The sequence below is a fragment of the Lentinus tigrinus genome, assembly GCF_003813185.1.
Source record: "Lentinus tigrinus ALCF2SS1-7 unplaced genomic scaffold L226scaffold_4, whole genome shotgun sequence".
Lineage (NCBI taxonomy): Eukaryota > Fungi > Basidiomycota > Agaricomycetes > Polyporales > Polyporaceae > Lentinus > Lentinus tigrinus.
In genome coordinates this window covers 1445675-1472342 of record NW_027137913.1, presented here as the reverse complement: position 1 = coordinate 1472342, position 26668 = coordinate 1445675, and the positions used below count along the sequence as shown (strand labels likewise).

Here is a 26668-nt window from a genome sequence, read left to right as displayed (position 1 = left end):
GCGCCTCGTTCGCCGCCGTCAACGACGCGAGCGCGTTCTTTGTCCGTGTTATTCGCTATGGACGTACTCACGTGACTACGCCACAATCGCGTCTACTCCTACGTCACAGTCTCACCCCGCACGACCCGGGGGCAAGTATTAACGGTGTTGGTACAACGCAAACTACAGTAATATACAATACTACAAGTAAGAAGATAATGCGAAGAACGAGAAGCATACGCGATCTATCATCATCTAGACGCGGGTATGATGGGCGATACCATAACCATCCCATTGGCGAGCGGGTCATGGACAGGCAAGGCACAAGCGCAACCACAGCCGCACGCGCAAGATGGGTCTTCTCGTTCTCTCCAACACTTCAAGTGGGAAACATGCAAACATTTCGAGCAGACATGGTATAGCCCTGTGGGGAAGGGTTAGCGTCTGGTATTCTGCCAACCGTGTTAAGACGTACCCTTGATGGTCAGACGACAGACAGCGCAGCGAACGGGCCGTCGATTGTGACACTCTTCACACCTTGAAATGCTCGGGTCGCCCGGATGGTTGCAGTAACCGCACGGTTGCAATACCCCTGTGAAGGCGTCAAGGGTCGAACCAGACACAGAATGCAACTTGGGCTACTTACCTATCTGTGCAGCGTAGAGAGTCTCGTTCTCGATTGTGGGCTCTGGATCGAGGCTCTGAATGTCATCTTCCACCATTTTCAGGAGCTCACCGCGCTTCTCTGGAAGATGCCACGCGAGAAGCATTTCTGCATAGGCTAGTATGTGGCACATGAGCTGCGCTCGCATCTGCGGCGACAAGAATGGCCTAGAACAGGAACGATCGTTCAACACCTGATATCTGACCTCTGTAGACCGCAAAAGACGTACGGCATGTTTCGAGGGTCCGCCGAGCGATGGAACATGATCTGCCTTTTTTCCGATAGAGCTGACTTCCCAGATACCACATGCGAGAAGGTAGGTCGACGCTTGGAGCTGAGCGGAGGCACTGTTCCATCCAGGGTTTCATTCGCCTCCCACGATGCCTTGGCGAGCGGTGAGTTTGACGATTGCCGAGCAGGATCACGGTGAATGATCGCACGACGACTACCCGCGGAACTTGCTTGTTTCGCCCCTTCTGTACTTGTCCTGACACCTGGACGCCCAGGTAAGGAAATCCATTTGTGAAGACGGGAACGGACATACCAGAGACGAGTTGACGCATGTTGGTGTTTAACAAACTAGACCAAGAGCCCTTTGATGACGGCGAGTTCATTGCCCCTGCATGGCCACCAGGGGTATGAGAGGGTGTAGGGGGGGTGGACATCGGCGGAGAGAACGGACTACTCTGCCGGTTCCGTGGCCGGCGAGGATCGAAGTACTCTATGCTGATTTTCCGTGAAGCAACCAGTCCAGGAGATGGAGACGCAGAGGACAGATCACGATGTCCTCGCGACGGGTCATTCTCTGCTATATCAGATGAGTGCATGTTTACGCTGGTTGACAAAGGAGAACATACCACGAGGAAACGTCTTGAGCAGCAGAACGGAGAGAAATATGAGCATCTGGATGTCCTTCTCTCCTAGCAGCTCCTCATACCTACCGAGACGTCAACACAAGTCAGTTTTTCCAGCATCGTCACAGGCTCACAATCGTGTGGCTAAGGCGGCCAGCAACGGATCAACGCCTCCGTGAACGAGTAAGACATTCTGGTCATATCTCTTGCTCGAGAGCACATTCAGCATCCTGAACACCCGCTCATGATCACTGCGACCTAGCAATCGGGCTACGCTTGCGTTCGTCTTGCATACGTCTGCGAAGTCCCGTCCCTGTAAGACATAGCGAACAGCAGCCTCCGTACAAGGGATCCCGAGAATACCCTCGGTACTCTTGATATAAACGCTGCTCCGTCTTGACGACAGCAAAGCATAGGCATCCCCAACCTGCCCCGAGTTGTCTGATACACGGCGCGGCTTGGACGGCTGTGAATGAGCAGGTTGCGAGAACGTGAAGAGGTTGTCCATGATGCGTAGGACGTTGTTCCCGTTACTCGTATCATCGCCTCGCTTCCGCTCCACCGATTGCGGCTGCTGATCTTGTGCTGCGGAACTTAGACGCTTCACCGCATCGGAGAGCAGACCTGGAGACTGGAACAGTCGGGGAGCACTGGCATCCGGTCCACGGGAAGCGATCGAAGGCGACATGGAGATCTCACGGAGCGGGTTGCGTACAATTCGCGGCGGCGCTCTGAAGAAGCAAACAAGTTGACCTAGTTCACATTGAGGTCATGATCTGAGCTTGAACTATGAGGTCTGAGGTCAATAGGCAACGCACCATTCGTACTGAACACTCCTTGCGAAGTCCGCGGTTCGGCTAAATTCTTGTCACCCCTCAACACCGACGAGGCAGGATCTCGTCGCGCAGGTGCCTCGTCTTCAGAGGACGACTCCGAGTCAAGTGCTGCGCGACGTCCGTTATCTTCCTGTTGGTCCCCATAAAGCAAGAACCTCAGGCACTTCTCTAGGCATGGACGCTCCTTCTCTCGGATATCACGAATTCTGCGCAGGATGAACGCGCGCTGCTTCATCGATATCAACGGGCTCCGCTCCAGGTCAACGGTTGGAGTTCCAAGGGGTGGCGGTGCTTCTGGATACTCGCGAGGGAAGGCGAACGTGATCCTCAGAAAGACCGATGTCGACTCTCCCCACGGGCCTTGCAGCCCGAACGTACATGTTCGCTTTTTGCCACCGAAATCAGCCTGTAGTGTGGACAATAAGTAAGGAATTGCACACTGCTCGAGCCACCCACCTTCTCAAGTTTTAGCTTCGGCGAGTTTAGCACTTTGACGACATTTGTGATCTCCTCCTGCAAGGTGGGTATGAGATCGTCTTCGGCTCGATCAAGACTCAAGCTTCTGTCACGAGTCCGAGAGTACGTTTGGGACGTGAATGGATCCAGTGATGATGCCGGCCGCGACTGTGACCTGATTCTGGATGCATTCCCGCTATCGCCTCCGCTTCCGGTCTCCGCGCTGCCCTCGCGACGTCCTCCCATCTTGACATTCGATATCCACTGGTAAGGTGACATTGGCGCCGCCGAACGTCCACCGGCAAACGGTCCACGACTCATGACGCTCGATGCCAATGCTGGAGCTGGAATGGGTTTGGAGCGCGGTATGCCATGGTCGTCTCCACCAAGATTCTGAGCAGCCTTCTTTGGTCCAGCTGATTCGCGAGGTGTGAATCGTAATGGACGTTTATTCGGCGGAGCCCTGACTCCAGCAAGTATACTGCGATTATTGATAGGTGCTGAAAGAGTAGGCGGACGATCATGGCCTTCTGACCCATTACGGTAGGACTTAGCGTCTCTGCGACGTGGCACCATTGTCACCGTACGGGTGGGGGTCACCCCTGCTTTCTACATAGATTGTCAATTCTCTTCGTGTAAACACAGAGACGGGAGACGAACCTCAATAACATCGGTGTCGACAGGCCAGAAGCGCACAGTCTTGTCTTTAGACCACGTAATCAGCTGGTACTCGTTGTTTGCTGCAATCGCGATTGAGTGTTAGCATTGCGACAGTATATAGGCCACCGACCTTCACCGCCTCTCCGCCATACGAACTCTTTCACGACGTCGTCATGACCCACAAACTTCTCAATCGGAGAGGTAGGATCTTCGTAGGCATACATCTCCAGCGCAGTCTCGCCCCTCTGAGGCAGGCTGAGCACTCCTTGACCAAATGGAAGGTCCCGAGCGCGCCAGACGGGATACGTAGTGTTGATGACCGTGGTGGGCGTCGTAGCCTGGATGTCCCAAACCTTAATCGTCTTGTCCAGAGAACAAGTAACGAGCTCATTGCGCCTATCGTGCGCCCAGTCGATCCCATAAATCTTCGCGCCATGGGCCCTGATACGTTGAATAGGCAACGACCCTTTCTTCAGCAATTGTGAGTGAACTGAATGTAGCAGACAAGGCAAGACGCCTCACACGTCGATCCCAGATCAAGACTTCGTTAGAGTGCGAGGAGGCAAGAATGTTGCCGTCTACACGATTCCACTTGACCTGGGTTCCACTGGCTGAAGTATCCAAGCTGTCAGCATAGAGTCACTAAGGCAGTTGCCAGTCACTCACGGCCAAATGCACACAGTCCTGAGTATGTCATATGGTTAACAGGTATTGAGAACAGCATGAACGTTGGCGTCGCGTCTCACCCATGATTGGCTTCTGGACCGTACGGAGGTCCCATGCCCATTGCCAAGAGTCAATGCCCGTGCTGATGACTATATCAGGTTCAATGGTGTGCCAGTTGATGTCGGTGATGGCGCGGTAGTGGGACCGGAGGACGTGTTCAATAGCAGTTCGCCCGCCGAGTAGAAGGTTCCAAATGAGACTGACCCCCTAAGATCAACTCGGGGCGACAACTAACCATTGAAGGAACTGACTTACAGCTTCTCACTTGAGGTAGAGACAATGTACTCGCTATGGGAAAGGTGCGGATTCCACTGAACGTCCGCGACGTCCCAGGTGCCTCCTTGCGGGATGAAACTGTCTGGACGTCTGAGGGACGCGCCCGAATGAGGGTCGAGGAACGTACCGTGGTTGACGGAAAGGATCATCGAGTCCCATGATGAACAACCCTTGACGGCTGCAGACGTTATATATTGGTTGAACGGAATTACGACCACTAACAACCAGACATACGCAGCAAGGACCAGACTCTCATTATCGGGACTGATACTCATCTGTACACGGCGCGTCAGCACAATAGAAGGTACGCAACATAACAAGTACGCACATTCCCAACCGCGTCACCCATGAAATTCCTCATGTCTATTTCCGCGTCCCACTTGAAGCTCCCACCGTCCTCCGGGGAAGGAGGTCCCGCGACGTCTGGTCGGATTGTTGCGTCGGACGCAGGCATCCCCAAGAACGAGCCAGACCGCATGTTATATCGCCCTCGCTCTTCCATCACATTTCACCGTTACGTCTGTCGTCTCTGTTGCGAAACAATTGACGGCAGTCTTGCGTAAGGGGCGGGAGGTCACTTGGCCAGTCTGATCTGTGGCCAGTCGTCAAGCGAGAGCGCAAGAGACCTCTTGATCCGGTCGAGAGCAGGTGGTACAGCAGCCGACGTTAGTGGGTACCCGAGCAGAGAACGGTGAGGGTCAAGAGAAGTCTGACAGTGAGTGCCTGGTGAGAGCGCACAGAGGCGCGAAACTGGAACCGGCGCGCGAACCCCCAGCGCTTACACATGATCCACCCCTCAATGAGATTCAGAATACTGTACTCAATACTTGCTTGAGATCAACAGACGAAGGGCAGGAACCGCATGCAAAACAGGTATATCGACTCCTTCATAATACTGAATCAATATTCTAAACCACGGACAACTTCCACTTCCCAACGTCCTTGCCAATCCGCACGCAAACCTCCTCTGCCTCAAAGGTACCCACCATAGGCGACACAAGCTCACGACCAAATTCCGTCTGCAGCTGCGGTACGAGGGAGGGAGGGAATGACGGGATCGTCCGAAAGATATCGCCTGAAGACACAAGCGGGGGGGTTGATGCCTCTGCGGGGGACGGAAGGGGCTCCGAGGTAGGAGCAGGAGCAGAATCGCGAGAGCCGTCTAAGAGAGCCCATGCAATAGAGATGTGAAAGCGCGGTTGCTCGTAGAACTCCTTCTGACGGATGGAACGCAGCGCCGGCGTCAAGCTGTCTGACAGCTCTTTGAACTGATGAATGAAAAGTAAGTTGGCAATTCAGTGATCGACGGACATACGAGGCGATGGGCGACGAGAACATACACTCTCATGGCCCGCGCCGACTTCAAGCGTTAGAAAGGTGCGTGTGCGCTCATCATTCGTCAGTTCGGATACTGTCGAAAGAGACGCAGGAAACCTGTCGAGCAATTCAGTCAGTTTTACATAGACGAGATCAGTTAACAAGTACGAACTTCACTCTCGTTCTAGCGGCAGTGCGTATAGCTCGCTTGAACTCCTCTCGCTGGTGAGCGCGGAGGTACGTTGGACGTGTCAGTGATATATGGAATTCAACATCATCGACGTCGGACACACTTGAAGGACCTTCTCCGTCCGGGCTGGCAATATCGGCTTCGGTGAGTCCAATCGGGTGGAGGGTCGGAACCGACTGTTGTGCAGCAGAGATCATGCGAGACAATAGTTCGAACAACTTAGAGTTCTTGGTGATGACGACAGGAACATACACGTAGGCGGCGAACTGGCCTTCGACGTGTGGTGTGGTACGTCGTCTGCCCTGATGTAGCGCAGGGTTGTCCACAGGTGCATGTGGAAGAAGATGTGCAGATAGAGATGGGAGCTTCCTGGATTGCAAAGATCAGGGTCTGAGCTTCACAGGATAAGAACTTCCTTGCCTCTTTTTGGGCGGGGGTTGTGGGCACTCGGCGGCCGCGGTAGAACAAGGATTAGGAGCTTCTTCGTCGGAACTGGAGTATTCAACGAGTGCAGGCCTCTTCATATTCGATGTGGTACTTGAGCAGTTCACAGCTATGTAGATTTGTGCATAGATTCTGTTTCAAGATGATACGCTGGTCGAGGACTGCCAGTGACGGAAGATAACGTTCAAGTTCAAGCCGCAAGCGCGTCGGCTCATACAAAAGGGCGTCTATAGATCACAATTTTGAGAGGCGCCCAGTGTTCTGCGCTCTCCCTCCTCCTTCTTCTTCTTGGTCTGCATCCTCGCTCTCATTTCCATCATGGACGCGCTCGTAGCAAAAGCGGACGCCATAAAGCCTCTGTTCAAGAAGCGGAAGACCGCGCATGATGCGCGTCCAAAGGCAGGCCCCTCGAAGAAGCCCTCCCACAACCCTACCACGACCTCTGTCTCACAACACACCGCCCTTCCTCGGTCACTAAGGCCGTCATCTCCGCCACCAGAAGATGCCAAGAAGTACAATCACATACACAACAAAAAGTTGCGCACGCAACTCACCCGCCAGTCGACTCAGAACGCGCGCGCGAAGAAGCTAGTGAAGGACGCGGAGTTGCTGCTCACCGAAGATGCTGGTCTCATGGAAGTTGAGGGAGAGCTAGAGAAGACGTGGAGGGTTGGGCAGGATGAGATTATGGGGGCCGCGGGGCAACAGGCTGCGCAAGGGCGACAAGAGTGGAAGCTTGACGGTGGGCCGTACCGGACGCGGTACACTCGGAATGGACGGTACGTCAAGTGTGCTCGGAGACACTTTACGAGGAATTGACTGCGCACTAGGCATCTTGCTGTAGTCGGGAAGAAGGGTCACGTCGCAACTTTCGACTGGCAGGCCGGTACCCTCCACACTGAGTTGCAGTTGGGCGAGACATGTCGCGACATAACGTGAGTTCCCTCCCATCCATCTAAAAGGATAGGCTGTGACCCATGACCTAGATTTCTGCAGGACCACTCACATTTTGCCGTCGCGCAAAAGAAGTATGTATTCATTTATGACCGCGACGGCGTTGAGCTGCACAAGCTCAAGTCGCACATTGAGCCCACAAGGCTCGAGTTCCTCCCCTACCATTGGCTTTTGGTCAGCGTGGTGCGTATCTCTCCAACCCGCCTCCCGTCTTTCTCTGATTGTAGTGTCAGGGAAATGCCGGATACTTGAAGTACCAAGATACATCGACAGGCCAGCTTGTCGTCGAACATCGGACGAAACTCGGGGCATGCCATACGATGTGTCAGAACCCGCACAATGCTGTGATACACCTTGGCCACCAGAACGGCACCGTCACGCTCTGGACCCCGAACCTTCCTCATCCTGCTGTTCGCCTGCTTGCACACTTAGGTCCGGTCGCAAGTGTGTCCGTTGACCCCAGCACTGGTGGCAGGTATATGGCGACGGCAGGTGAAGATGGTACCGTGAAAGTATGGGACTGTCGCAACTGGAAGGGCGCTGTACGAACTTGGAACTCAAGAGGCGGAAATGCCATCCTCGATTGGAGTCAGAAGGGTGCCCTCGGTGTAGCCACTGGCGGCAGTGTCAATGTGCGTATAGTTCGCTGAAGCTGTTGTGTACAACTCTTACACCAACTATATGATGCAGGTCTACACCAAGCCATCGATCCAGACCCCGTTTGCCGCAGTCGTCCCCCCACCACTGTACCTCACTCACCCTATTCCGCACCGCCCACTCACCTCCCTAAGATTCTGCCCCTTCCAAGATATCTTGACGATCGGTCACTCTGCCGGCGTGTCCGGCATCCTCGTCCCTGGATCAGGCGAGCCTAACTTCGACAGCTCAGAGGCAGATCCCTTCGAGAACAAGAAGGCCCGACGTGAACGTGAAGTCAAGAATCTCCTCGACAAAGTCCAGCCAGACGCCATTACGCTTGACCCAGACTTCATCGGCTCCCTCGCGCCCACTCCCAAGCTCACCACCGCTGTGAACAGTTCCCACGACATCCCGTACGCGCGGTTGCCGCGACACGAACGGCTACGCGTGTCCGGCAGGGCGGACGAAACGGAAGATGGCGACAACGACGCTGTGGGCAACGACGAGGACGATGATGGCCAGAAGAAGAGGCCCCTCACAAAAGCGGACAAGGAGAAGAAGAAGATGCGCGGGAAGAACAAGAGCTTGAAGCGGTACCTCCGGAAGCAGCGCAAGAATGTCATTGACCCTCGTGCGGTAAGCCCACATATCCAATGCCGAAGCGTCGAACGCTTTGTTGACGTTCGATCATCTAGGTTGCCGTCCGGGCGAAGCTCGAGAAAGAGAGAGAACAGCGGCGTAAGGCCCAAGCGATCGCGAGCGGCGCAGAGCAGCCGCACAAGCCTTCCGCTTTAGACCGTTTCAAGCGTCCAAGCTAGGCTTAGGCCACCTATACTGTGTTACGATGTACCCTTCGCTTTACTACTTTATCATTGACAGCGGAGCCCCGGGCTCCTTCCCACACATATTGTGCGCATTGCTACCTCATGTCAAGGTTGGAAATGTAGGTGAGTCGGTATCGCTTTGACAACGATCCACCTTCGCTTGGACCGCCGAGTAGCTCAACGTCCACCAACGTGTTCCGTCCGCTTTAGCAGTAGATATGTGTATATATTGCAGCGATGTACGTCCTTCAGGCCAGTCCAACATCCAACACACCATGTCTTACCCAGGGCGTCCTTGCGGTGGCTCATTCACTCCGAAATATACTAGCGTCGCAGTACCATCCAGGCGAGTGCATACTGTCCATACTTTGGACCGAGCCACTCACTAATGCCCTCCGCGGCCACACAGGGCTGGACAACCTGCGGAGGAAGATGTTGACACCCTCATCGAGCGGTATGCTCGAGAATTCGAACAGATGGAGAAGCAGGGCGACCTCTCTAGTGCCACTTGGGAGCATACCGTTGAAGAACTGTATGCCACTCATATATTTCTCCTGTCGTGCCATGCTGACGGAGTTGTAGTGCGAAGTCCGCAGCGATGCTTGGCGGGGTGAACTTGCAGTACGATCCCGAGGCCAAGAACCGAACCGTCAAGATACCGCCTGAAGACAGGTTCCGGCTGCTCGCCTTCATAGAGGCACAACGCAAGAAAGCCCAGCAGCAGAGTGGCTCGCAGGGAGGTCAGGGTCAGTCTACCACGTTGAAGAAGAGGAAGAGGAAATGAGCGTGTCTCTTTTTGAAATCTTGTCGCCCTCGAGGGCTATGGTACGCCAATGGGCATGTCTATCCATACTCATCACGCGGTCGTGCAGTTCATAGGCGGTCGGCGCAGAATGACATGAGCGCCCAATGGCTCCTTTGTGCGTTGGCATTGGCCATACCACCGACCACAGACAATTAGATCTCCGACACCCTACTTAGGTACGTACGCTAGGACCCCCCCCCTCCAGGATCTCTCGCCTGCCTATCCGTCACCCCGCTCTGCTGAACCACGCTGGACCACGCACCCCGGCCCCTGTAACCACCGCGAACCACCTTCCCCCGTCTCCCTTCCCCCGTCTCCCGTCCCCCAACTCTTCCGAAAACGGCCGCTTTAAGCATGGAATGGTGTGCAAGCACCGGATTTTGTGAAGTCTGCCGGCTCTCTCACCGGCTCGCCGTCATCGAGTATGATGCGCGCCATCATTTCAAGACATACCCGCGTCGCGGCCTCTTCTCGACCTGTTGCTGCCGAGGCGACCCTTTGGAAGAAGTGTTCAACCCGCCGAAGTCCGACCACGATTTTCTTTCAGGCCTGTACCAATGTGTGGCCGAGTTTGTTGCTCACAGAGCTCAAGAAGCTGAAGAAGCAAGTGAGGCCGCGTTCTGGAGACAGCCTATGTGAGTCTGCTAGTTTACCGAGTCCTAACCATGTCGACCTGACTTGGACCGATCAACAGACTCACAGAGCCGCACAACGAGACGACCTTACGCGCATGGAACGAAGCAAAGGCTGCATTTGGTATCTCAGAAGATGAAGAACCAGGGGAACAGCTCGGGTACGTACAGTATGTACTGGGGGTGGTTTGGACTCCACGCGCCGTCTCAGCCAAATTCGTCCAGCTGATGTAGTGCTTCTCCCAGGGAGCCCTCTCTTGTCTTGGCCACAAAGGCTGTCAACATTCCGGCACTTGGTCGGTCTCGTGGCCACACTGTGAGTCAAGCCAATCCAGCACTAGCACTACCCAAACCTGCCCCGGGGCCGACACAAAGAATTGTCTACGGGACACCGCACTATGCATTCCCTGCTGCAGGCCAGTAGACGTTTGCTGTGGCGCAGGCTCTTATACAGCGATGAGCGAGGCCACACCCCGTGCGTTTGCTCCAGTTTCATTCACCGATACCATGTACTCTTTTACTATCCTTCATGTTGTATTCTGGTCCAGCATACTTGTCCATATACCCTGTCATCCTGTCGAGTCTCGTGTGAGAAATATATTATGTATAACTACCGCCATTCTAGCCTTCGGTAATAAGTTGTGGTTAGTCACAACCATCATCGCAACACTCGCTTGTAGCGTCTCCACGAAACCATTCACAAGAAAAGCCTTGACAGGCATACAGAACATGAGTGGGGTCCTTATAATCTTGGGCCCGGACACAACGTCGTTCCACTCGTCAGCCAACTGGATCGGCTTATCAGTGAGTGTAACGAGGTCGACACACAACGGGCGCAACCACTGGGCGATTGTCTGACAACAGCTCAAAAATCCATTCCACAACAAACACTACACTATACACAGTCCATCGGCACAGCGAACAAGAAAGCGAAAGTCAATATTCCGGGTCAAACGAGGGGACCAGCGGCAATGAAGGTGGCGCGCGACCGCGAGGATAGAGGTATACGCTCACAGCCCGACAAGGGCAAGCAGCTTGTTGAAATCAGGAGTACCAAGACCGGTGACCTGACGTGGAGACTCAACAATCTCTCCAGAATGCAAGATGTGCGGAAAAGACATACCGGGTCCCATCCTTCAACAGCCTCAAATCCTCCGGTCTTCCCGTTGCACTCAACCGAGTTGTTGCCCGAGGTGATATCGGTGAACCCCGACTTGCCCTTCGAGTACAACCATGGGTTCAAGAAGCCCATAGGGGCCTTGCCCGCCTGTGCCAGGCGGTCGTTAATGAGCGCAACGATGCTCGCAAAGGTCGGCGCCGACGCGCTTGTGCCCCAAATGCTCGCAATGGAGCCCTCCCAGACGCGGAAGTCGTCCGCCTTGGCGGAGATGTCGGGGAAACCGCGGCCTGTGGCGTTGAACCTGCCCTTGGTCGAGGCCGCGGCTGGGGAGAGACCAAGCTTGGCGAGGTAGCCCGACACCGCAGAGGATTGGTAGGATGGGGCGGAGTAGTAGTTCGAGAAGCCGCCCGACGAACCCTCCCAAGCTATCTCTGGGCTGGAGCCTGTAGTGCCGCCGACGGATGTGACGCTGTAGATAACGTGATTAGAAGATGTACCAGGCGTGCGTTGCGGGAACCACACACTAGGGACAGTTGGAGGGGAAGAACGGCGAAAACGCCGTGCTGTTGCCGCCCGCACAACCTGCGCCGCTGTCACCCGCAGCAAAGATGACAGAAACTCCCCGCGCGCCGAGCTGTGCGTAAGCCTTGCAGAGTTTGCTACAAGGTCATATGGGTCAGTGAGGTGAAGCGAACGGCCGAGTGGGGCCACTTACTCCGTAAGAGCGAACGACATGCTACTCTCGGGGTAGCCGTAGCTAGTCGAGAGTGTCTGAGGAGGCTGATCCAACGAAAGGATATAGTTGACTTCATCAAGGAAGCCGTTCAGTCCATCGTCCTTCCATTTGACACCGACCATTACGTAGTCGATAGGGACATTGGTCGCGAGACCAACAGTGTACTGGATATCCAACTCCTGTGGGGCAAATCAATCCCTATCCTCTGCTCGTGCGAAACATACGTACTCCTTCAGAGACAGATGGCGCGTCTTGGTCGTTGTTGCCACCGTCCAGAAGGGTAACAGTGAAGTTGGTAGACGAGTTCATGTCGGGCCTGTACTGCTGCAAGAATTCCTGTAAACAAGGGTCAGCACATGTCTATGCAACTTCAACCAACAACGAAGAACATGTCCTACCTGTAGCCACTTATAATGCGCGTTATTGCCGAAGCGACCAGTCACCGCAAGCTTGTTGGATGCATGTTTCGCGGGTGTAGTGGGGATGTTATAGACTTGCTGCAAGCACGCAGGTGTCGTGCCGTTGGCACATTTCGAACTCGACTTGCGTGAGAGGATAGGGGTGTGGATCGTTCGCTTCTGCAGCGTACCGAGGCTCTGGACGTTCTCAGGGAAGCTATCAAGAGACCATTAGCTCTTACTGCTTCGGAGGCGCGTGATGATAAAGAACTTACGACGTGGTGGGATGGATGAGATCGATGTGACCCTTCAGGCCAGCAGGAATAGAGTAGGACAGGGTACGGATGGCCTCCGTACCAGTATCAAGATGAGTAAATTTGGAGAAGTCGGCCGCGAGGAGCTCGTTGGCCTTGCTGACGTTAAGCTCAACCTCCAACCAGTCTCCTGAAGGCGACAAAGGAGTGGCGGAAAGGCCATGCTTTTGCAGCCAGGCGTTGACAGCGTTGACGCTGTCTTCACTCGGAGCAACAAGCTGCTGGACCTATGACATTGATACATAGTCAGTACATCGGCAACTTCGCACGCGCACAAAATGGTTCATGGGTGGTAGTCTCCACAGTAACACTCGTCGTGTTGCAATATTAGGACGGACAGGCTGAGGAGGCGCTTCTGCGATTGTGGCACCAAACACACCAACTCCGGACGTTGCAGCACAAGGATCAAATTCATTGACTCAGCGAGCGTGCAACGCTCAACGAACGTGTACGTGAACCCGGGACTTGATCGCCACCGTGGCACAGAGTTGTGGCCTGGAAGAGGCCGTATGGGAATCGCACGGCTCACCTCAGACTTTGACAGATGCTGTCCATACTTGTCGCTCGACGGATCGCTCACTTGGTAGAGCGCGTCCACAATCGCGTCGGGGTTGCTCTGCGTGAGCGCCACGCGGAGATTCAAAGTCGTATGGGGCGCAGCGGGGCCTGCAAGAGAGAAACCGAGGGGCAAGACATCGCGGGCTTCGTGAACAAGAAGATCTCGTGAAAACTTGGAGTTGGATTTGGGGCTAGACTTAGAAAGCGGGGTAGCAGAAACGAGGGAGGTAAAGACAGACAGTGCCAGGAGGCGAGTGGGGGCGACCATGATGAATGGCCGGGTCGGTGAGGGGAGGAAGAGAGGCGCGTGCAGGGAAGGCGCTGCTCTGAATCGTGCCCACCCCTCTCCTTGTCAAGGCGCGCAGCCCACACTGCGCTCACTTGACCATGGTTAACTCTCCGGCTCAGCGTGCACACGGAGTCTGATATTTCCCGCAGCCACAAAGTCAATGGGCCAAGCCATTCGTACTTTCAGGAACCGCGGCCAGGCACCTGTGCCCTGTGGGCGTCTCCTTTGACGCCGTGAGCAACCTCCACGCCGACTGAAAGACTCTGACCACGAACACATCCAACGTAGACCGGGCTGCGGACGCCTGACGTCGCCGCGGACACCATGTTCTTCGTCGTATGTCTCCTGCAACACAGCAGGCACTACATGCACTCACCTAGCGCAGAAAAAGCTCGAACACACCATTCAACTCCGAGTCTCCACCCCTCCTACCTCGACCCGCGTATGCTCCAGTTCCTCGAGTCTAAGCTCTACTCCGACGTCGAGGGCACCTGCTCAGGCCAGTTCGGCTACATCATCGCCGTCATCTCCATTCTCGACATTGGCAAAGGTGTGGTCGTGCCTAGCAGCGGCCAGGCTGAGTTCGTCATCCGGTACTTTGCCCTCGTCTTCAAGCCGTTCAAGGGCCAAGTCGTGGATGGTGTGGTCGCGAACGTGAACAAGGTGCGCCTTATGTTTCTTCTGTACTACTGGGACTGGTCACGATCAGGGCTATCGCTGTGGTGGACCGTGGTCAGATGGGCTTCTTTGCGGATGTCGGACCTCTGAATGTGTTCGTCTCGCACCAGGTGAGTCCTATTTCGTTCGTCTGACTGCTCAAGTTTTCAACCTTGGTTGTCTTGCAATGACCGTGTTTGCTATCCTTATCCCACGTGGCCACAGCTTATCCCCCCAGAGCTCAAGTTTGACCCCAACTCGAACCCACCATCGTTCGCATCCGAGGACCAGGTCAGTACCTCCCTCTATCGCACATTCACATCTTCCAACGCCTCAGCCTGTCTAGATCATCGAGAAAAATACGCGCGTGCGTCTTAAAATTGTCGGAACGCGTGTAGACGCGACAGAGATCGTGCGTACTGCACCTTCCCGGTCTTCTCGACCCTCGTGTATCACAGAGTCTCACGAACAACTTGACTGTCGCAGTTTGCTATTGGCACAATCAAAGAAGACCACTTGGGTGTGATTGACTAAGTATCACCCAGCCAGAACTAACCGGACCGATTATGCTGTACGCACTGCTCCAGGCGTGGACGGCTCCTGCCCTACTCTCACAAACCTCGTGGGGAGCGCTCGGTTCTTCCTTCTCTTCCTCCACATATTCCTCCTCCTCTTCCTCCTCTCCTCCTCCTCCTCCACGACCATGCTGGAGTTTCTACGCATGTGCAGTCAACGCGCAAATGATGTCCTGTCTGCATAGTCTTCTGGTGCTGCTTTTGAAGGCACCGATGACTGTTGGCACTATCGCCATATCGCGCGAGTCGTGCTACTCGCCATCACGTAGTGTCATCATCTTGTTACCCGTATTGGTAGCACGTAGCGTAGTCACGTTGTATAGTACTGTGCATCGAATAGATGATTTGAACTCATCGCGGTCTGCAAGTGGATTAAGTCTGACTCCGAGTGTGTATCCTTGCTCCAGTTCTGTTCGTCCCCCGCGCATGCCATGGTTAATAACCTTATTAGAAAGCCGATGGGCGCCTCCTGATCCCAGCTTCGTCTTGAACTTTGTGAAGCTTCCTAAGACAGTTCAATATCCTCCTTCTCCACCTCTTCTAGAGTGAGTTCAACCTTACAGGAGAACATCTCAACGTGCAATGAGTACCATGGAGTCTGACGAAGGACCCGGAGAGCCCGTCATCGCGTCTTCGTCGCGAGAGACAGAATCGGTTTCCACCGTTCCCTGCGCAATGTTAGTCATATTCCATCCATATCTCAAGCTTGAATATCCCCTGAACTACTCACAGTTGTCGGCGACAGTTTTCACGCTACACATGTCCTCGGTGCAACATCCCATACTGCTCTCTAGTCTGCTTCAGGTCCGAGGTATATGCCATTCCCTCCCCGCCATGAGCGCCATGAACTGACGGCGCGCCATAGAAACATGCAGAATGCTCTGAATCGTTCTACCGCAAGGAAGTGGAACTGGATGTGAAGAACGCGCCTAGCGCCAGTGGCGAGGAAAAACGACGGATGATGGACCTGCTCAAGCGATTCGAAGAGGATTCGCTTGACGATAGCCCGCTCTTGGAAGACTCTGGCAACGACGACGACGACGATGATGATAGGGATGACCTCCAGCGGAGGTTGCAGAACATAGACCTCGGTATAACTGACACAATATAGTGGGAATGAACGACTAGCTGATTACCCACTGTGCAGATTCTGCCTCCTATGACGACTTGTGGAACGCGCTTACTCCGGCGGAGCGTGACAAGTTCCTTCGCGCGCTCCAGGACCCCGACAACGAACTTGCGAAACAGCTAGCCAGCGAGGCGGTTGAGCGAGAACAGGTCGAGCCGTGGTGGCAGACTTCCCTCGAACCTTCGCCTGAGAAGTGGGACAATACTGTAGACAGGACGTCACTTCGAAAACATGGGACCAAGCCTTCCATCATGGCCTTACCTGAGCCCTTAATCAAAAGGTCGCATGACGCCAGCGCGAGCGGGCCGTTGCTGTTATACAACATATGTGCATTATGGTACGTGACACTGACCTGTCGCATTCTGCTCCCCGCTGACAAGCAAGACGCAGCATTGCATACGCGTACGCCATCCGTCACTTCGCCATCCCATCACTCTCCTCTCTCCTCGCAGAGGACCCAGATCGCCTCGAGATCAGGCGATCGGTATCCCAACTAGTTCCGTTCCTCGTCGATCGCAAGTCTACAACAGTCCACACCTCGCTCTCCGGTGTCGTCACCGACTTGTGGTCTCGATTCCCACCGGTACGCTACTCCTTCCCATACCGTTACCCGTATTAGTCCAGTATTCAATTGCAGCACTCAGGGCCACATGGACTCAAAATTCTTCTCTCTGCTCCTCCAAGATACCGCGCATCTCCTACGACCTGCGAAAATGGCGGTCATCAGTTCCGCATCCGACGATCCCGGGCAGAATCTCGAAGACCATCGTAGTGCCAATGCGCTCCGTGTCCTCTCGGACCTTGCCGTCCTCTTCGGCGAGCGCGGTACGACCAACATCAACGCGAAGCCGAACCATGTCGTGCACAAGCTGATGTTTTACGCGGCGTATGTTCTTAGTACGCCGGCTCCCATGTTGCGTGTACTGGCGGACGAGGCGACGCTGCGCGCCAAGACCCTCGAGAGCGAGAGTGCAAGGGCAGGATTCAGTAGCGGTAGAGCAAGCGTCAGGAGGGTTCAGCCGGACGCAGGTGGTCCACGAATTGAAGAGTTGTGATGGACTAGTATCAGTATTGGGACCGTGCTTCATGTGATACACAAGTTTACGACACAAGGATATCTCGACCACTTATAGTTGTTTCTGGTATAACTCCACCACAGTACTCGCATCATGTGCATTTCAAGGCACAAGACCCGATCAGACTGAAAGTGATGCCTACATATGGTCGCGGAAGGCTCAAACCGACGTTGGACCTCGCGATGAGGCAGGTCGTGCCAGTGTTTATCGACATCACTGTATCCAAACAAGAATTTCATAGCAACATAGCAAGACTGCAACAAGAACATGACGAATCACCACTCCTCGATGTCGTCGTCCGATAAATACTTCCCAGTAATCTGGTCCTCGTCAACCTGGGCCGGCACCGCGCGCGATCGCACCTCGCGCTCGACTTCCGGGACGTCCGGTACTGGCTCATCCTCGTCGGCCAACTCAGCAACAGCACCGCCGTCCCCGGCAAAGTTGAGCCTGGAAAAGGCGCGATGCGTGAAGGGTACCTGCTGCGCGAATCTCCCTGCAGGGTTCAATCAGAGAACAATCGCGGTGGTCAGAGACGGCCACGCGACACAACAATAGTTATTACTGAGAACGCACCAGAGCTCTCCCCGACGCGCAGAACAGTGCCAGCGCCCAATGCGACGTCGCGCGTGGGCCAACTCGACACAGGCCAATTTCCCAGCTGCGACAATGTCAGTGTCAAAACCACTAATGGGTCCCAGGCTGCATCTACGTACTTGCAGCCACGCCTGGACGTCGCGCACACCATCTTCGGCTTCGTTCTGCCTCTTCAGGTTCTCGAAGAACGCAGGCTTGTACGGCTTCTGGTTACGCCGTGGAACAGGGGTCGGAAGCGCATGCAGTGTCCCGAGCGCAACGAGGTGGAACTGGTGCGGATTCGCCTGGTACCACTGCATCGCAAGAGATGTTAGTACGGCATATGGCGAATGAATGGCCAGAACAACGTACTGTCTCTCCACCGCTGGCGTCCGCCCAGCTCAGGGAGTCCATCAGCGCCTCGCACTCCTCAACGGTGTTGCAGTATTGAGTGTAATTCTGGTGAATGTAGAGCGAAAGAAGAGATGCGTCAATGGGTGTATCCGCATAAAGCGTCTGGCAAGCATGGATCAACTCTGCTACACTTCTCATGAACGAGAATAGCATACCTCCACGTCGACGCGACTCGCTTTGCGTTCATGATCCCGAAGATGCGGTGATAAAGGGGGTGGGTCCTTGAGGCGGGAGTCAATCTCTTGGTCCCGCCGGATATCTTTCGCAGACGCGGACTGAGGCGGAGGATCACCTTTCCCTATGTGCACTTCAGTGATATCCAGGGGTAGATGGTTCAAGAATAGAACTGACGCTTGTTATACATGATTTTCCCGAGCAGATGAAAGAGAGCCAAGCTCTGCTCGCGGCGCGTCACAGCTTCAAGCATCACCGCCGCTGACGGGCCCCTCGTCTTCACGGTTCTCCTCGAGCCTTTCAGCTGCTTCTGAGGCTTCTGGTCTGCAGTGCATGCGAACTGTAGAGCCATTATAGCACTGCGAATGTCTCCGTGTGACGACTCGACAATCAAATCGAGAATCTCTTTCGTAGGGCGCGTTCCAGACACAGACGGCGACGAGAAGTGCTGATCGAGCATGCTCTTGAGAGCGGACCGCATGAATGAGGCAGCTATGGGGTTGAAACTGAGTATTCTGTCAGTTGAAGGCACTCTGGATGTCCCGACCGAGTTGCACACCTGATCTGCGTGACATAGGGCGAGTTGAGCAGGCTTGGAGGGAGCACATTGCGCACATCGATTGCCTCCTTAGTACGCGATCGCCATCGAGGGGCATCTTCGTCGGGATTCTCGCCTCGAAGGCCCGCATCGCTAATGATGAGCACAACGGGAGCAACGCTGGTCTCGGACGCAGCAACGAATCCTTCCAGCGCAGCGTGAAAGGACGCCTGAGTGCCCGCATGTAGGATGTTCGGGAGGTCTTCGAGGAGAATGAGTTGTCGTCTAGATGAACTTGGTCCCATACTCGAAGTTGACGACTCTGACGCCGATGGAGGAAGCTGGGATGCGCGGGAGGACTGGCTAGACTGCGTGCCTTGTGGTGTGACACTAGGGGTGGCAAAGAGGGGACGACAACTTGCCGCTCGGGTTAGGAAGGTACGGAACTTCTCCGCGAGTCCTTCGTGCTCTTTGGATCCCCAATCATCTTCGTTGGTGGTGAACTGATCATCCATTGCATTCCGCCATTCAAGGATCTCGCACCCAAGCTCTGCTGATAGGATACGAATGGTGGCCGTCTTAGCGGTTCCGGCAGGGCCCGTTAAGACCAGAATGCGCTACATGGAACTGGCTGAGACATTTTGTGATAGCGCGGAACGGAACTGAACTGACGCGATATTTCTTGAGCTTTCCTGACGGACCTCCCTCGAATGCCTCAACAAGCCACTGGCGGACGTCTTGTATCTTGCGTTTGTGCACAGCTAACTCTTCCTGAAACTGATGTTCAAAAGCCTGAACTGGCTTAGGCTCTGGAGAGCGCACCTCATTCGTTGGTTCATATATATCGATCCACAGGCGGTCGTCTGATGCACAAGGTCAAGAGGGGACCATGGTCGCGGTGACATAGACACGCACCTTGTTCGGCAAAAATCACGTCTTTTTTCTTCTCCTTCCCCTTTCCTTTCGGGTCCTTCGATTGTGACTGGCTACTTGGTTGAATGGCAGAGAGGTCAAACATCGGAGGTCTCGCGATCTGGAGGCTTGCGGATGTATTACACAGGTATCCTGAAGCCGAAATATGAAGGACTACTCACAGAAATCATAGCTTTTGTCTTGATCTTCTTCGTCGGTGGTGGGGCATCTCTTCGATCATCGAGTCGAAAGGATGGACGCGATGAGCTAGGGCCGGCCTTCCTCGAAGCCGCAGGTTTCTGAGACATGTACGCAGACTAGCGGCAAAGGGCTGCGGAGCAAATATGTAGCAGACGGTGCAATAGACAAGCCCAGCGAATTGATAGAGGCAGAGAAAACAGGCGAGAGAGGAACTGCGCAGACACTTGGCGGCCGAGAGACAAGAGGCGCGTCGTGCGTCACGACGTCGCGTCACGCGACCGTGACTAGGGCGCTTCCGGCCTCGAGGCCACTTGTCGCCTGCGTCCCATCTTGTCTGCTCCCACTGCTTATCTTCGTCGACGCGACACATATTCCATGCCCGTTCACAAGGAGAGGCTGCCATCGACGGCAGTAATGAATCCAGCGAACAGGCTCTGTGACGACATGGCTACGCGGAGTTTGCCGGAAGCCTGAGTAATGCCTCCCAGTCCCGACCCCGGATCGACTCATCCAAACTGCGATAACCTGATCACCTACCACCACCATGCCCATCGCAGCTCCTCTGAACTTTCCCAAGTGGCTTTCAGAGAATGGTCACCTCTTGAAGCCGCCCGTGAACAATTTCTGTGTTTATTCAGGCAAGGACTTTACCGTCATGGTCGTCGGCGGTCCGAATGAGCGCAACGATTACCATGTGAATGAGACAGAGGTGAGTATGCATGTTGTGCCTCGGAAGCCCCATACATATAGGTCGTGCAGGAATGGTTCTACCAGCACAAGGGCGGAATGCTCCTGCGTGTCGTCGACGGAGAGGAGTTCAGGGATATCCGGATTGAGGAAGGCGAGATGTTCCTCTTGCCCGGTATGTCGCCTGGTCATTACGTCACATGCGGATGCTTATGAGATCCATAGCAAACACTCCTCATAATCCGGTGCGCTTCGCAGACACGATTGGATTGGTCGTGGAACGTGTGCGCCCGGAGAACGCAATCGGTAAGCTCTTCCATCCCAGAGATTCACTTCTGATGACTCACGTATTCTGCAGATCGTCTTCGATGGTACTGCAAGTCGGGCAAACACGACAAGCCCACGATCATTCGCGAGGACGCCTTCCACTGTACTGATCTGGGCACTCAGCTCAAGCCCGTCATCGAGAACTGGATGAAGAACGAGTCGATCCGCAAGTGCCCTGAATGTGGTAGCGTGGCCGAGGCGAAGTAAACAAAGGTACTCCGAAGAAGACATAAAGCTGCGTGTACAACTTCTGTAATGCTCTATCACATTGTCCATCTTTCGGATGGGGACATCTTCCTCTTGCGACACTTCCCGTGCGTTTGATATGGTGGAGTGCCCCGCGAAAACTCGGAATGGAAGTACTCGCATGTGCACACCATACAATATCCCACCTCAGTCTCCTCTACAACTTGGTACTACGAGTATCCGACAGGTCCTTGAACATCCAAACGATGTGTATCCCCCTCTCCATGTTCAGTGCTCGTGGTATCCATGACAAGCAATGCAGGCCTTCCGCTCGACCCTGACGCGTCCACCGCGAAGGGACATGTGGGCCACGAGAGAGCCCGCGAGACGAACGGTCGCATCGTTCAACGGCATCTCCGGGACGTTGACGATCAGGCTCTTGAGAGACTTGTCTGCAGCAGCTCGCTCGACCAGGAGTGCCCCGAATGCCCGTGCGTCCGCCTTCGTGTTCACATCGATCTTGACAGCAATGCAAGCAGTCAGCTGGAACAGCTTAGGCAGCAGTTCCTCCTTGCGCTCCCGGAGTGCCCTGACGACGGCATTGAATGCCCTGCGGCCTCCGACAGTCAGCGCAAAGACGTTCGGGAACTCCGAAAGCAGCACTGCCCAGTCATCATAGTCAGGCAGGTGCTGGGAGATATGGAGGTTCAAGAACTTGACGTTTTGGGGACGAAGGATGACGTCCGGGAAGCCGTCCAGGATGTGATTGACGAACTCCGGGAGGCGGTTCACACCCTCCGCCTCATCCTCCATGCTCGGGATGCTGAAGCTCCAGTTGCCACCCTGGACCATGATGTCCGGGAGACAACAGCGCGCCCCGAGGGTGAGCGACAGATCGGTCGCCTCCATGAGCATGGGGAAGTTATCGAAATGCTTTTCCCCAAGAACTTCCATCGGTAGCACAGTATTCTCTTCGTCCCACTCTGGCGGGCAGCTCTCGTACCGCGCGGTGACGTGTAGCTCCGCGCTCTCGGGGATCTTGAGGCGTCCCAGGTTCGCAGGCAGGTCGATGGCGAGTTCGTTCACAGTCATACTGCGCAAATTCGGGAACTCCAGGATCGGGGCTGCTTCGGCGTCCACGTCATGAGCTGCCGGGATCGCGTCCGTCAGGTCCAGGAACTCCAAGTTCGGAAACGACGCGAGGATGTCGTACAGCAGCTTTGCGCGCTGTTCCTTGCCTCCGGCGCCCCACAGCTGCTCGAGGCGCAACTCCTTCAAGCTCGCCATCTCGGCCGCCGGTTGCAAGTAGATGTGGCGGACCATCAGGACTTGGAGCCCCGGCACCGTCTCTGGGTCGAGCGTCAGTCCACACTCGACCGCCGGCAAGGCGCACACGAGCTGCAACATTTGCAGCCTCGGGCCCATATGCAGCAGGAGCACCTGGACGGTCTCCGCCTGCAGCTCATCGAACTCGACGCCGAGCGCAGACACGCGCTGCCCGTGCGGCTGGATGAGCGCGCACGCCTCTCGCATGTCGAGACGCAGGCCGTCGATGTGTATCTCCAAGTCCTCGTCCCCGCTACGCTGAAGCAGAGTGTTGATGGGCTCGGCTTCGCAGTCCTCTGCGGTGATACGGATGGCCGACCAGAGCTTCGGGGTGGTTAGCGCCACTTCCCTCCAGCGGCGGCACACCTGAGTCGTGGCTACCCAGGGAGCTCGGAAGCCGCAGTCAGGTCTGTCGGCGATGACGATGGTGTTGATGCTTTGCGCTTGCAATGCGAGGAAGATTGCTTCGAGGACCTTGGGTGGTAGGTCCGCCGCTCGGGACGGGCCGACGATATCTGCTGGTCACAGCGCTAGCGTGAGCACGAACCACTGGTACCTTGGCTCGACAGGCTTACCGGTGTTGCGCATCTGCATCTTGTGTCGTATCTCGAGTTGGGGCCAAGGTCAGGAAGGTGCGGTGTGGCGAGGACGGGGGCGCTGGATTTGAACTTATCTGTCAGGAGCGAAAGAACAATGGGTTTCATTTCTTTCGCCAGCAAAGGCCTAGCCCGCGTTGTCCTCTCCATTCCCAACAGGCTTTATGGACAATTGATCGCGGCTTTATTTCAACAATGCTGAAACATGCTTTACAGCTCTCACCAAAGCGATTGGCCGATAACTAGTAGCGATACAATTGTACCATAGTATACCCGTTCTTCTTACTGCTGTGTGTGCCGGGGCTATCGTCATCGAAACAGTAGACTTGCACTCGCAAGATTCTATGTATCGGTCCATTGAAAATTAAGTATCGTAACATACTAGTAGGGGATTCCTGCCACTCGGTTGCCCGAATCACATACCATGCACGCCTCCTTGATAGGCCACGCTCTCTCGATACCCGTATCGCAATCCCTCACTTGGCCCGCGATCAACTCACTGAAGCGCACGATGTAAGTATCATCGGGTATCTGAGGTCTATCAGCCGGCTCGCGTATCGTCAAGTTCTCCAGAGGCAGCTGGAGGGCTTTCCTGTGCCGGAGCCACTGGCAGAAGTCTGGCTGCGAAAAGACTGTCGTGGAGCCATCGTCGAGCTTGCACAGGCACAGCTTCAGGTTCTTGAGTGCAGGAAGGATCCTCAGGTCGTTGCGCAAGTGTGGCAGGACCTCCCTGACGAGCGCACCACAGCCGAGGACAAGGGAATGCACTTGGGAGAGTGGCTTGAGCCACAGGGTCCACTCTTGCTCGACCGAGACGCTATGTCCGACGTGGATATCCAGGCGTAAGATGATTGCAGAGTTCACACGGGAGGGCATCCGCTGGATGAGCGGACAGTACTCCGCGAGGGAGCTGAGGGCTCTGTCGCCAGACGGACGCGGGAGGACCACTGACCATTGCTGATACTCGCCGACATCGGGATCCCCGTCAAGCTGCGTCCCAATCGTGATCCCGAACATACTGATGTCAACTCCAGGCGCTTCGGCTCCGAGTGCGGAATGGGGTCGTGGTCCCAGGGGGAAAACGTGCTTCAGCTTCTGGGAGAATAATCCTCTGAACACTCGTTCTGAGGAAGCGACCACTGGCGATCTCACCTGGGCTCCGAAGGATAGTATCCGCAGTTCTGGGATGCGCATACTGGGTGTGAGAGACCAAGAAATTTCCATATCGATGGCGTTGAGCTGAACAAGGCGAAGCTTGGGAATGAAGGGCATCGACGACAACGCGTCGGGATCGTACGAGGATCTCATCGTGCGGGACGTCATGAGCAACAACTCTTCCAGAGATGGGAAACAGTGCAAGAAGGGCAATAGATGGTTGGTACTGAAGAGGTCGACGATCTCCAGCCTGGTGATGCTCTTCCAGGGAGATGTTGCACGGGGAAGGATGTAAGTAACAGAGAGCGACTGGAGGTGGGGCAGATCGTGTGGATCAAATACCCAGAGACGAGATGGCTCGTTGTTGCTCCGAGTTCTGGTGCGACAGAGCTTGAGGCTCCTCAGTGAATCGCGAAAGCACGCGATTCGCTTTTTGAGATATTCTGAGTTCGCCGCCGTATAGGTGACGTCGAGCATGGTGATTTTGGTGTTGCGACGTCGGTTACCGACGAGTTTGAGCTTGTCGTTCCACTGCCTCTGGCTCGTGATCTCGATACGGAGGTCTAGCCCAGTATTTCTCGACCGTAGCAGTTGTTCCTCCAGTGCATCGCGCGTATCGACAACCTTCTTGACCATAGAGACGGATGACCAAATGTGGCTGTAGCTGAGAGCGATGGCACGCCATCGACTGCATACCCATGTGACACGGACCCACTCCGCAGTGAATCCAAATCGATGTGATCCATCGGCAGCTTTAAGGATAAGGAAAATCTCAAGCATGAGCTCGGCCGGGAGCTTAGCCGTGAGGTCCTGCGCGGTCCCTCTGATCTCTGTTGCAGCAGTTGAGCGAAACGTAACATGTATCGGGGTAGGATACTCACGGGTGGCCATGAGGTCGTCGTTTACGGGGTAAGAGCGCTGCACGGTCGCGAGATTTTACGCGGCCGACGTCGACAATCTTGGTTTAGAGTCTCAGGAACAGTCAGTGGCAAATTCTGTCTTTCAATCAACTTTCTTCGCGAATGGTGAGTAACAAACACGACCACCGACACAATCACCACATGAATTCCATGACGTTGTACCCGGAGTATCCGAAGATGATTGTCAGCTGCATGTTTTGTCGAGTCGATCCAGCAGCCTGGCATTGCCTATAAGCACCAGCCTTTTGCACCCTCTGAGATTGAATGGGTGCAATAGTTCGTACACTCGTGAATGGCAGTTGGTGGTGTGGGATCAAAGGTTTTTGCCACGAGCATCTGAACGGCGGCAGGAGCAAGCTCATTAGCGCGGGGCTTTGATGAGCTGTCCAAGAAAGGAAGGCGTAGTGATCGCAAGGCTGTCGACATGCAACAACCTGGTTAACTACGCGAGACACTGTCTGCATGGCTCCTCAATCAGAAAGTCGCAGTATTCGTTGTGCTCATGGTGGAGAGGATGTGATGCTCAAGCACCACTTCCAGCGGGGTATGACCCACCGGCGCTGCGGTGGACGTCATGGTTGCCACGACGCATGCTCAAACGCGTTTTCCATTGCTCATATCCGTACGGAATGTCGAGGCAACAGACGCTACTGTACGTAGTCCACTCACAAGCCACGGCACCGTGACAGTGACGTCAGAGTACGGGGAAGAGCATATAAACCCTGTAGCGGGCGAGCAACGTCTTTCAGAACACCCACACCCACTCTTGCATCATGAACTCTGACAACTTCAACAACTCGTCCTCGAACTCCCAGTTCGGTCAGTCAGGCCAGCAGCAGCAGGCCGGTGGCGAGAAGCAGGACTGGCTCGACAAGGGCGTTGAGTCCGCCGGCGACAAGGCTGGCGTTGACATCGTACGTCTCGTGTCCAATTGCCTGTTATAGCTTGGGTGGGGAAACTGATCGTTATGTACCTGTGCAGAGCAACCAGAACGCCGACAAGGCTGGTGACTTCGCAAACAAGGAGTTCAAGCAGAAGGAGGGTGAGTTTCACTCACGTCGACTATCCGATGGTCTCCGGTGGACACAGCTCATGTACAATCCGCATAGGCTTCGGTCTTCCCGGTGTCCACTAGAAACATTATGAGCTCCTTGTAGTGAAGGAAGTAATTGTATGCCATCTTGTCTGAATACTCATTGGATTGATGCCTACGTCATCCACATGGAAGTGTGCGCTAAAGGGTCGTAAGTCGCATTGTCCAACGACATAAACGCTAGTCCTGAAACCGACGAAAGTAAGCACCTGACAAAATCCGGATGCATACAAGCCACAGTAGTCGCAATGATACGTCTTCACCGACTCCCACAGAGTTCGCGGGCCCCCGATGTGCGTAAATGCTTTGACTGCAAGCCGTCTTTGCCGAGGCCTCGATGTGAACTAGCATGAGTAAATATACGCACCGCAGCAGCAGAGTATACATACCAGAAGACGGTTCCTGTGCCTAAGCCCGAGGTGGAGGAGGGCCTAGGAGGGCGGGGTTAATACCGT

General features: G+C 54.9%; 12 protein-coding genes across 12 annotated transcripts; 6 read left to right on the top strand and 6 right to left on the bottom strand.

The window, feature by feature from the left end:
- Positions 1 to 94: 94 nt before the first annotated feature.
- L226DRAFT_480270 (uncharacterized protein) lies at positions 95 to 5178 on the bottom strand. Its single transcript, XM_067676873.1, has 18 exons — positions 4780 to 5178; positions 4686 to 4726; positions 4579 to 4629; positions 4431 to 4529; positions 4196 to 4374; positions 4116 to 4133; positions 3972 to 4060; positions 3580 to 3919; positions 3450 to 3529; positions 2790 to 3398; positions 2316 to 2739; positions 1632 to 2250; positions 1501 to 1580; positions 1188 to 1451; positions 873 to 1137; positions 626 to 810; positions 455 to 571; positions 95 to 403 (listed from the first exon to the last, which is right to left on the bottom strand). Exons 1-18 carry the CDS (start codon positions 4951 to 4953, stop codon positions 231 to 233), a joined length of 3807 nt encoding a protein of 1268 aa, XP_067539983.1. The 5' UTR covers positions 4954 to 5178; the 3' UTR covers positions 95 to 230.
- A 181-nt stretch (positions 5179 to 5359) lies between these two features.
- On the bottom strand, positions 5360 to 6482 carry L226DRAFT_543431 (uncharacterized protein; the record flags this gene model as incomplete). The annotated part of the gene is made up of 4 exons (XM_067682200.1): positions 5360 to 5719; positions 5792 to 5885; positions 5941 to 6327; positions 6406 to 6482. The coding sequence occupies 4 exons, from the start codon at positions 6480 to 6482 to the stop codon at positions 5360 to 5362; spliced, it is 918 nt and encodes a 305-aa protein (XP_067539982.1).
- Positions 6483 to 6660: 178 nt separating this feature from the next.
- Positions 6661 to 8899, top strand: L226DRAFT_480266 (BING4CT-domain-containing protein). The gene is made up of 6 exons (XM_067676872.1): positions 6661 to 7181; positions 7233 to 7337; positions 7389 to 7539; positions 7590 to 7988; positions 8047 to 8631; positions 8691 to 8899. Exons 1-6 carry the CDS (start codon positions 6721 to 6723, stop codon positions 8811 to 8813), a joined length of 1824 nt encoding a protein of 607 aa, XP_067539981.1. The 5' UTR covers positions 6661 to 6720; the 3' UTR covers positions 8814 to 8899.
- A 954-nt stretch (positions 8900 to 9853) lies between these two features.
- L226DRAFT_531215 (uncharacterized protein) lies at positions 9854 to 10874 on the top strand. Its single transcript, XM_067680037.1, has 3 exons — positions 9854 to 10259; positions 10319 to 10417; positions 10503 to 10874. Exons 1-3 carry the CDS (start codon positions 9979 to 9981, stop codon positions 10678 to 10680), a joined length of 558 nt encoding a protein of 185 aa, XP_067539980.1. The 5' UTR covers positions 9854 to 9978; the 3' UTR covers positions 10681 to 10874.
- On the bottom strand, positions 10870 to 13816 carry L226DRAFT_531214 (family S53 protease-like protein). The gene is made up of 8 exons (XM_067680036.1): positions 13354 to 13816; positions 12786 to 13051; positions 12511 to 12727; positions 12341 to 12448; positions 12092 to 12291; positions 11901 to 12035; positions 11380 to 11845; positions 10870 to 11323 (listed from the first exon to the last, which is right to left on the bottom strand). The coding sequence occupies exons 1-8, from the start codon at positions 13648 to 13650 to the stop codon at positions 11267 to 11269; spliced, it is 1746 nt and encodes a 581-aa protein (XP_067539979.1). The 5' UTR covers positions 13651 to 13816; the 3' UTR covers positions 10870 to 11266.
- Positions 13817 to 14037: 221 nt separating this feature from the next.
- Positions 14038 to 14862, top strand: L226DRAFT_455977 (uncharacterized protein; the record flags this gene model as incomplete). The annotated part of the gene is made up of 5 exons (XM_067675269.1): positions 14038 to 14334; positions 14409 to 14459; positions 14554 to 14619; positions 14675 to 14740; positions 14815 to 14862. 5 exons carry the CDS (start codon positions 14038 to 14040, stop codon positions 14860 to 14862), a joined length of 528 nt encoding a protein of 175 aa, XP_067539978.1.
- Positions 14863 to 15402: 540 nt separating this feature from the next.
- Positions 15403 to 17222, top strand: L226DRAFT_501974 (uncharacterized protein). Its single transcript, XM_067677857.1, has 6 exons — positions 15403 to 15580; positions 15636 to 15714; positions 15769 to 15994; positions 16051 to 16369; positions 16423 to 16615; positions 16677 to 17222. Exons 1-6 carry the CDS (start codon positions 15486 to 15488, stop codon positions 17085 to 17087), a joined length of 1323 nt encoding a protein of 440 aa, XP_067539977.1. The 5' UTR covers positions 15403 to 15485; the 3' UTR covers positions 17088 to 17222.
- Positions 17223 to 17304: 82 nt separating this feature from the next.
- Positions 17305 to 20241, bottom strand: L226DRAFT_609867 (P-loop containing nucleoside triphosphate hydrolase protein). Its single transcript, XM_067686097.1, has 11 exons — positions 19905 to 20241; positions 19726 to 19850; positions 19633 to 19673; positions 19483 to 19581; positions 18832 to 19427; positions 18450 to 18778; positions 18254 to 18396; positions 18057 to 18200; positions 17825 to 17998; positions 17685 to 17769; positions 17305 to 17604 (listed from the first exon to the last, which is right to left on the bottom strand). The coding sequence occupies exons 2-11, from the start codon at positions 19826 to 19828 to the stop codon at positions 17384 to 17386; spliced, it is 1935 nt and encodes a 644-aa protein (XP_067539976.1). The 5' UTR covers positions 19829 to 19850; positions 19905 to 20241; the 3' UTR covers positions 17305 to 17383.
- Positions 20242 to 20467: 226 nt separating this feature from the next.
- L226DRAFT_543425 (3-hydroxyanthranilic acid dioxygenase) lies at positions 20468 to 21144 on the top strand (the record flags this gene model as incomplete). The annotated part of the gene is made up of 4 exons (XM_067682199.1): positions 20468 to 20632; positions 20683 to 20785; positions 20836 to 20916; positions 20969 to 21144. 4 exons carry the CDS (start codon positions 20468 to 20470, stop codon positions 21142 to 21144), a joined length of 525 nt encoding a protein of 174 aa, XP_067539975.1.
- Positions 21145 to 21179: 35 nt separating this feature from the next.
- On the bottom strand, positions 21180 to 22979 carry L226DRAFT_531208 (uncharacterized protein). Its single transcript, XM_067680035.1, has one exon. It carries the CDS (start codon positions 22546 to 22548, stop codon positions 21412 to 21414), a length of 1137 nt encoding a protein of 378 aa, XP_067539974.1. The 5' UTR covers positions 22549 to 22979; the 3' UTR covers positions 21180 to 21411.
- Positions 22980 to 23426: 447 nt separating this feature from the next.
- L226DRAFT_520337 (uncharacterized protein) lies at positions 23427 to 25091 on the bottom strand (the record flags this gene model as incomplete). The annotated part of the gene is made up of 1 exon (XM_067678630.1): positions 23427 to 25091. The coding sequence occupies one exon, from the start codon at positions 25089 to 25091 to the stop codon at positions 23427 to 23429; it is 1665 nt and encodes a 554-aa protein (XP_067539973.1).
- Positions 25092 to 25893: 802 nt separating this feature from the next.
- L226DRAFT_567521 (uncharacterized protein) lies at positions 25894 to 26255 on the top strand (the record flags this gene model as incomplete). Its single annotated transcript, XM_067684039.1, has 3 exons — positions 25894 to 26034; positions 26102 to 26162; positions 26230 to 26255. 3 exons carry the CDS (start codon positions 25894 to 25896, stop codon positions 26253 to 26255), a joined length of 228 nt encoding a protein of 75 aa, XP_067539972.1.
- Between the last annotated feature and the right edge of the window lie 413 nt (positions 26256 to 26668).

Bases quoted from the DNA above. Each gene is read 5' to 3' on its own strand.
- L226DRAFT_480270 (XM_067676873.1), bottom strand. From the start codon at position 4,953: ATGGAAGAGCGAGGGCGATATAACATGCGGTCTGGCTCGTTCTTGGGG. The intron at 4,630-4,685 runs GTATGTCTGGTT...TAACGTCTGCAG, and splicing joins GAGAGTCTGGTCCTTGCTGC to CCGTCAAGGGTTGTTCATCA. The intron at 1,452-1,500 runs GTATGTTCTCCT...CATCTGATATAG, and splicing joins GCTCAAGACGTTTCCTCGTG to CAGAGAATGACCCGTCGCGA.
- L226DRAFT_480266 (XM_067676872.1), top strand. From the start codon at position 6,721: ATGGACGCGCTCGTAGCAAAAGCGGACGCCATAAAGCCTCTGTTCAAG. The intron at 7,182-7,232 runs GTACGTCAAGTG...ACTGCGCACTAG, and splicing joins CGGTACACTCGGAATGGACG to GCATCTTGCTGTAGTCGGGA. The intron at 7,540-7,589 runs GTGCGTATCTCT...TTGTAGTGTCAG, and splicing joins ATTGGCTTTTGGTCAGCGTG to GGAAATGCCGGATACTTGAA.
- L226DRAFT_531215 (XM_067680037.1), top strand. From the start codon at position 9,979: ATGGAATGGTGTGCAAGCACCGGATTTTGTGAAGTCTGCCGGCTCTCT. The intron at 10,260-10,318 runs GTGAGTCTGCTA...ACCGATCAACAG, and splicing joins GCGTTCTGGAGACAGCCTAT to ACTCACAGAGCCGCACAACG. The intron at 10,418-10,502 runs GTACGTACAGTA...TGCTTCTCCCAG, and splicing joins GAACCAGGGGAACAGCTCGG to GGAGCCCTCTCTTGTCTTGG.
- L226DRAFT_531214 (XM_067680036.1), bottom strand. From the start codon at position 13,650: ATGGTCGCCCCCACTCGCCTCCTGGCACTGTCTGTCTTTACCTCCCTC. The intron at 12,292-12,340 runs GTACGTATGTTT...TTTGCCCCACAG, and splicing joins CGCCATCTGTCTCTGAAGGA to GAGTTGGATATCCAGTACAC. The intron at 12,036-12,091 runs GTAAGTGGCCCC...ATGACCTTGTAG, and splicing joins ATGTCGTTCGCTCTTACGGA to CAAACTCTGCAAGGCTTACG.
- L226DRAFT_501974 (XM_067677857.1), top strand. From the start codon at position 15,486: ATGAGTACCATGGAGTCTGACGAAGGACCCGGAGAGCCCGTCATCGCG. The intron at 15,581-15,635 runs GTTAGTCATATT...AACTACTCACAG, and splicing joins TCCACCGTTCCCTGCGCAAT to TTGTCGGCGACAGTTTTCAC. The intron at 16,370-16,422 runs GTACGTGACACT...AGCAAGACGCAG, and splicing joins TACAACATATGTGCATTATG to CATTGCATACGCGTACGCCA.
- L226DRAFT_609867 (XM_067686097.1), bottom strand. From the start codon at position 19,828: ATGTTTGACCTCTCTGCCATTCAACCAAGTAGCCAGTCACAATCGAAG. The intron at 19,674-19,725 runs GTGCGTGTCTAT...CTTGTGCATCAG, and splicing joins CGTGATTTTTGCCGAACAAG to ACGACCGCCTGTGGATCGAT. The intron at 18,397-18,449 runs GTCAGTTCTATT...AAGTGCACATAG, and splicing joins GAAAATCATGTATAACAAGC to GGAAAGGTGATCCTCCGCCT.
- L226DRAFT_531208 (XM_067680035.1), bottom strand. From the start codon at position 22,548: ATGGGCCCGAGGCTGCAAATGTTGCAGCTCGTGTGCGCCTTGCCGGCG.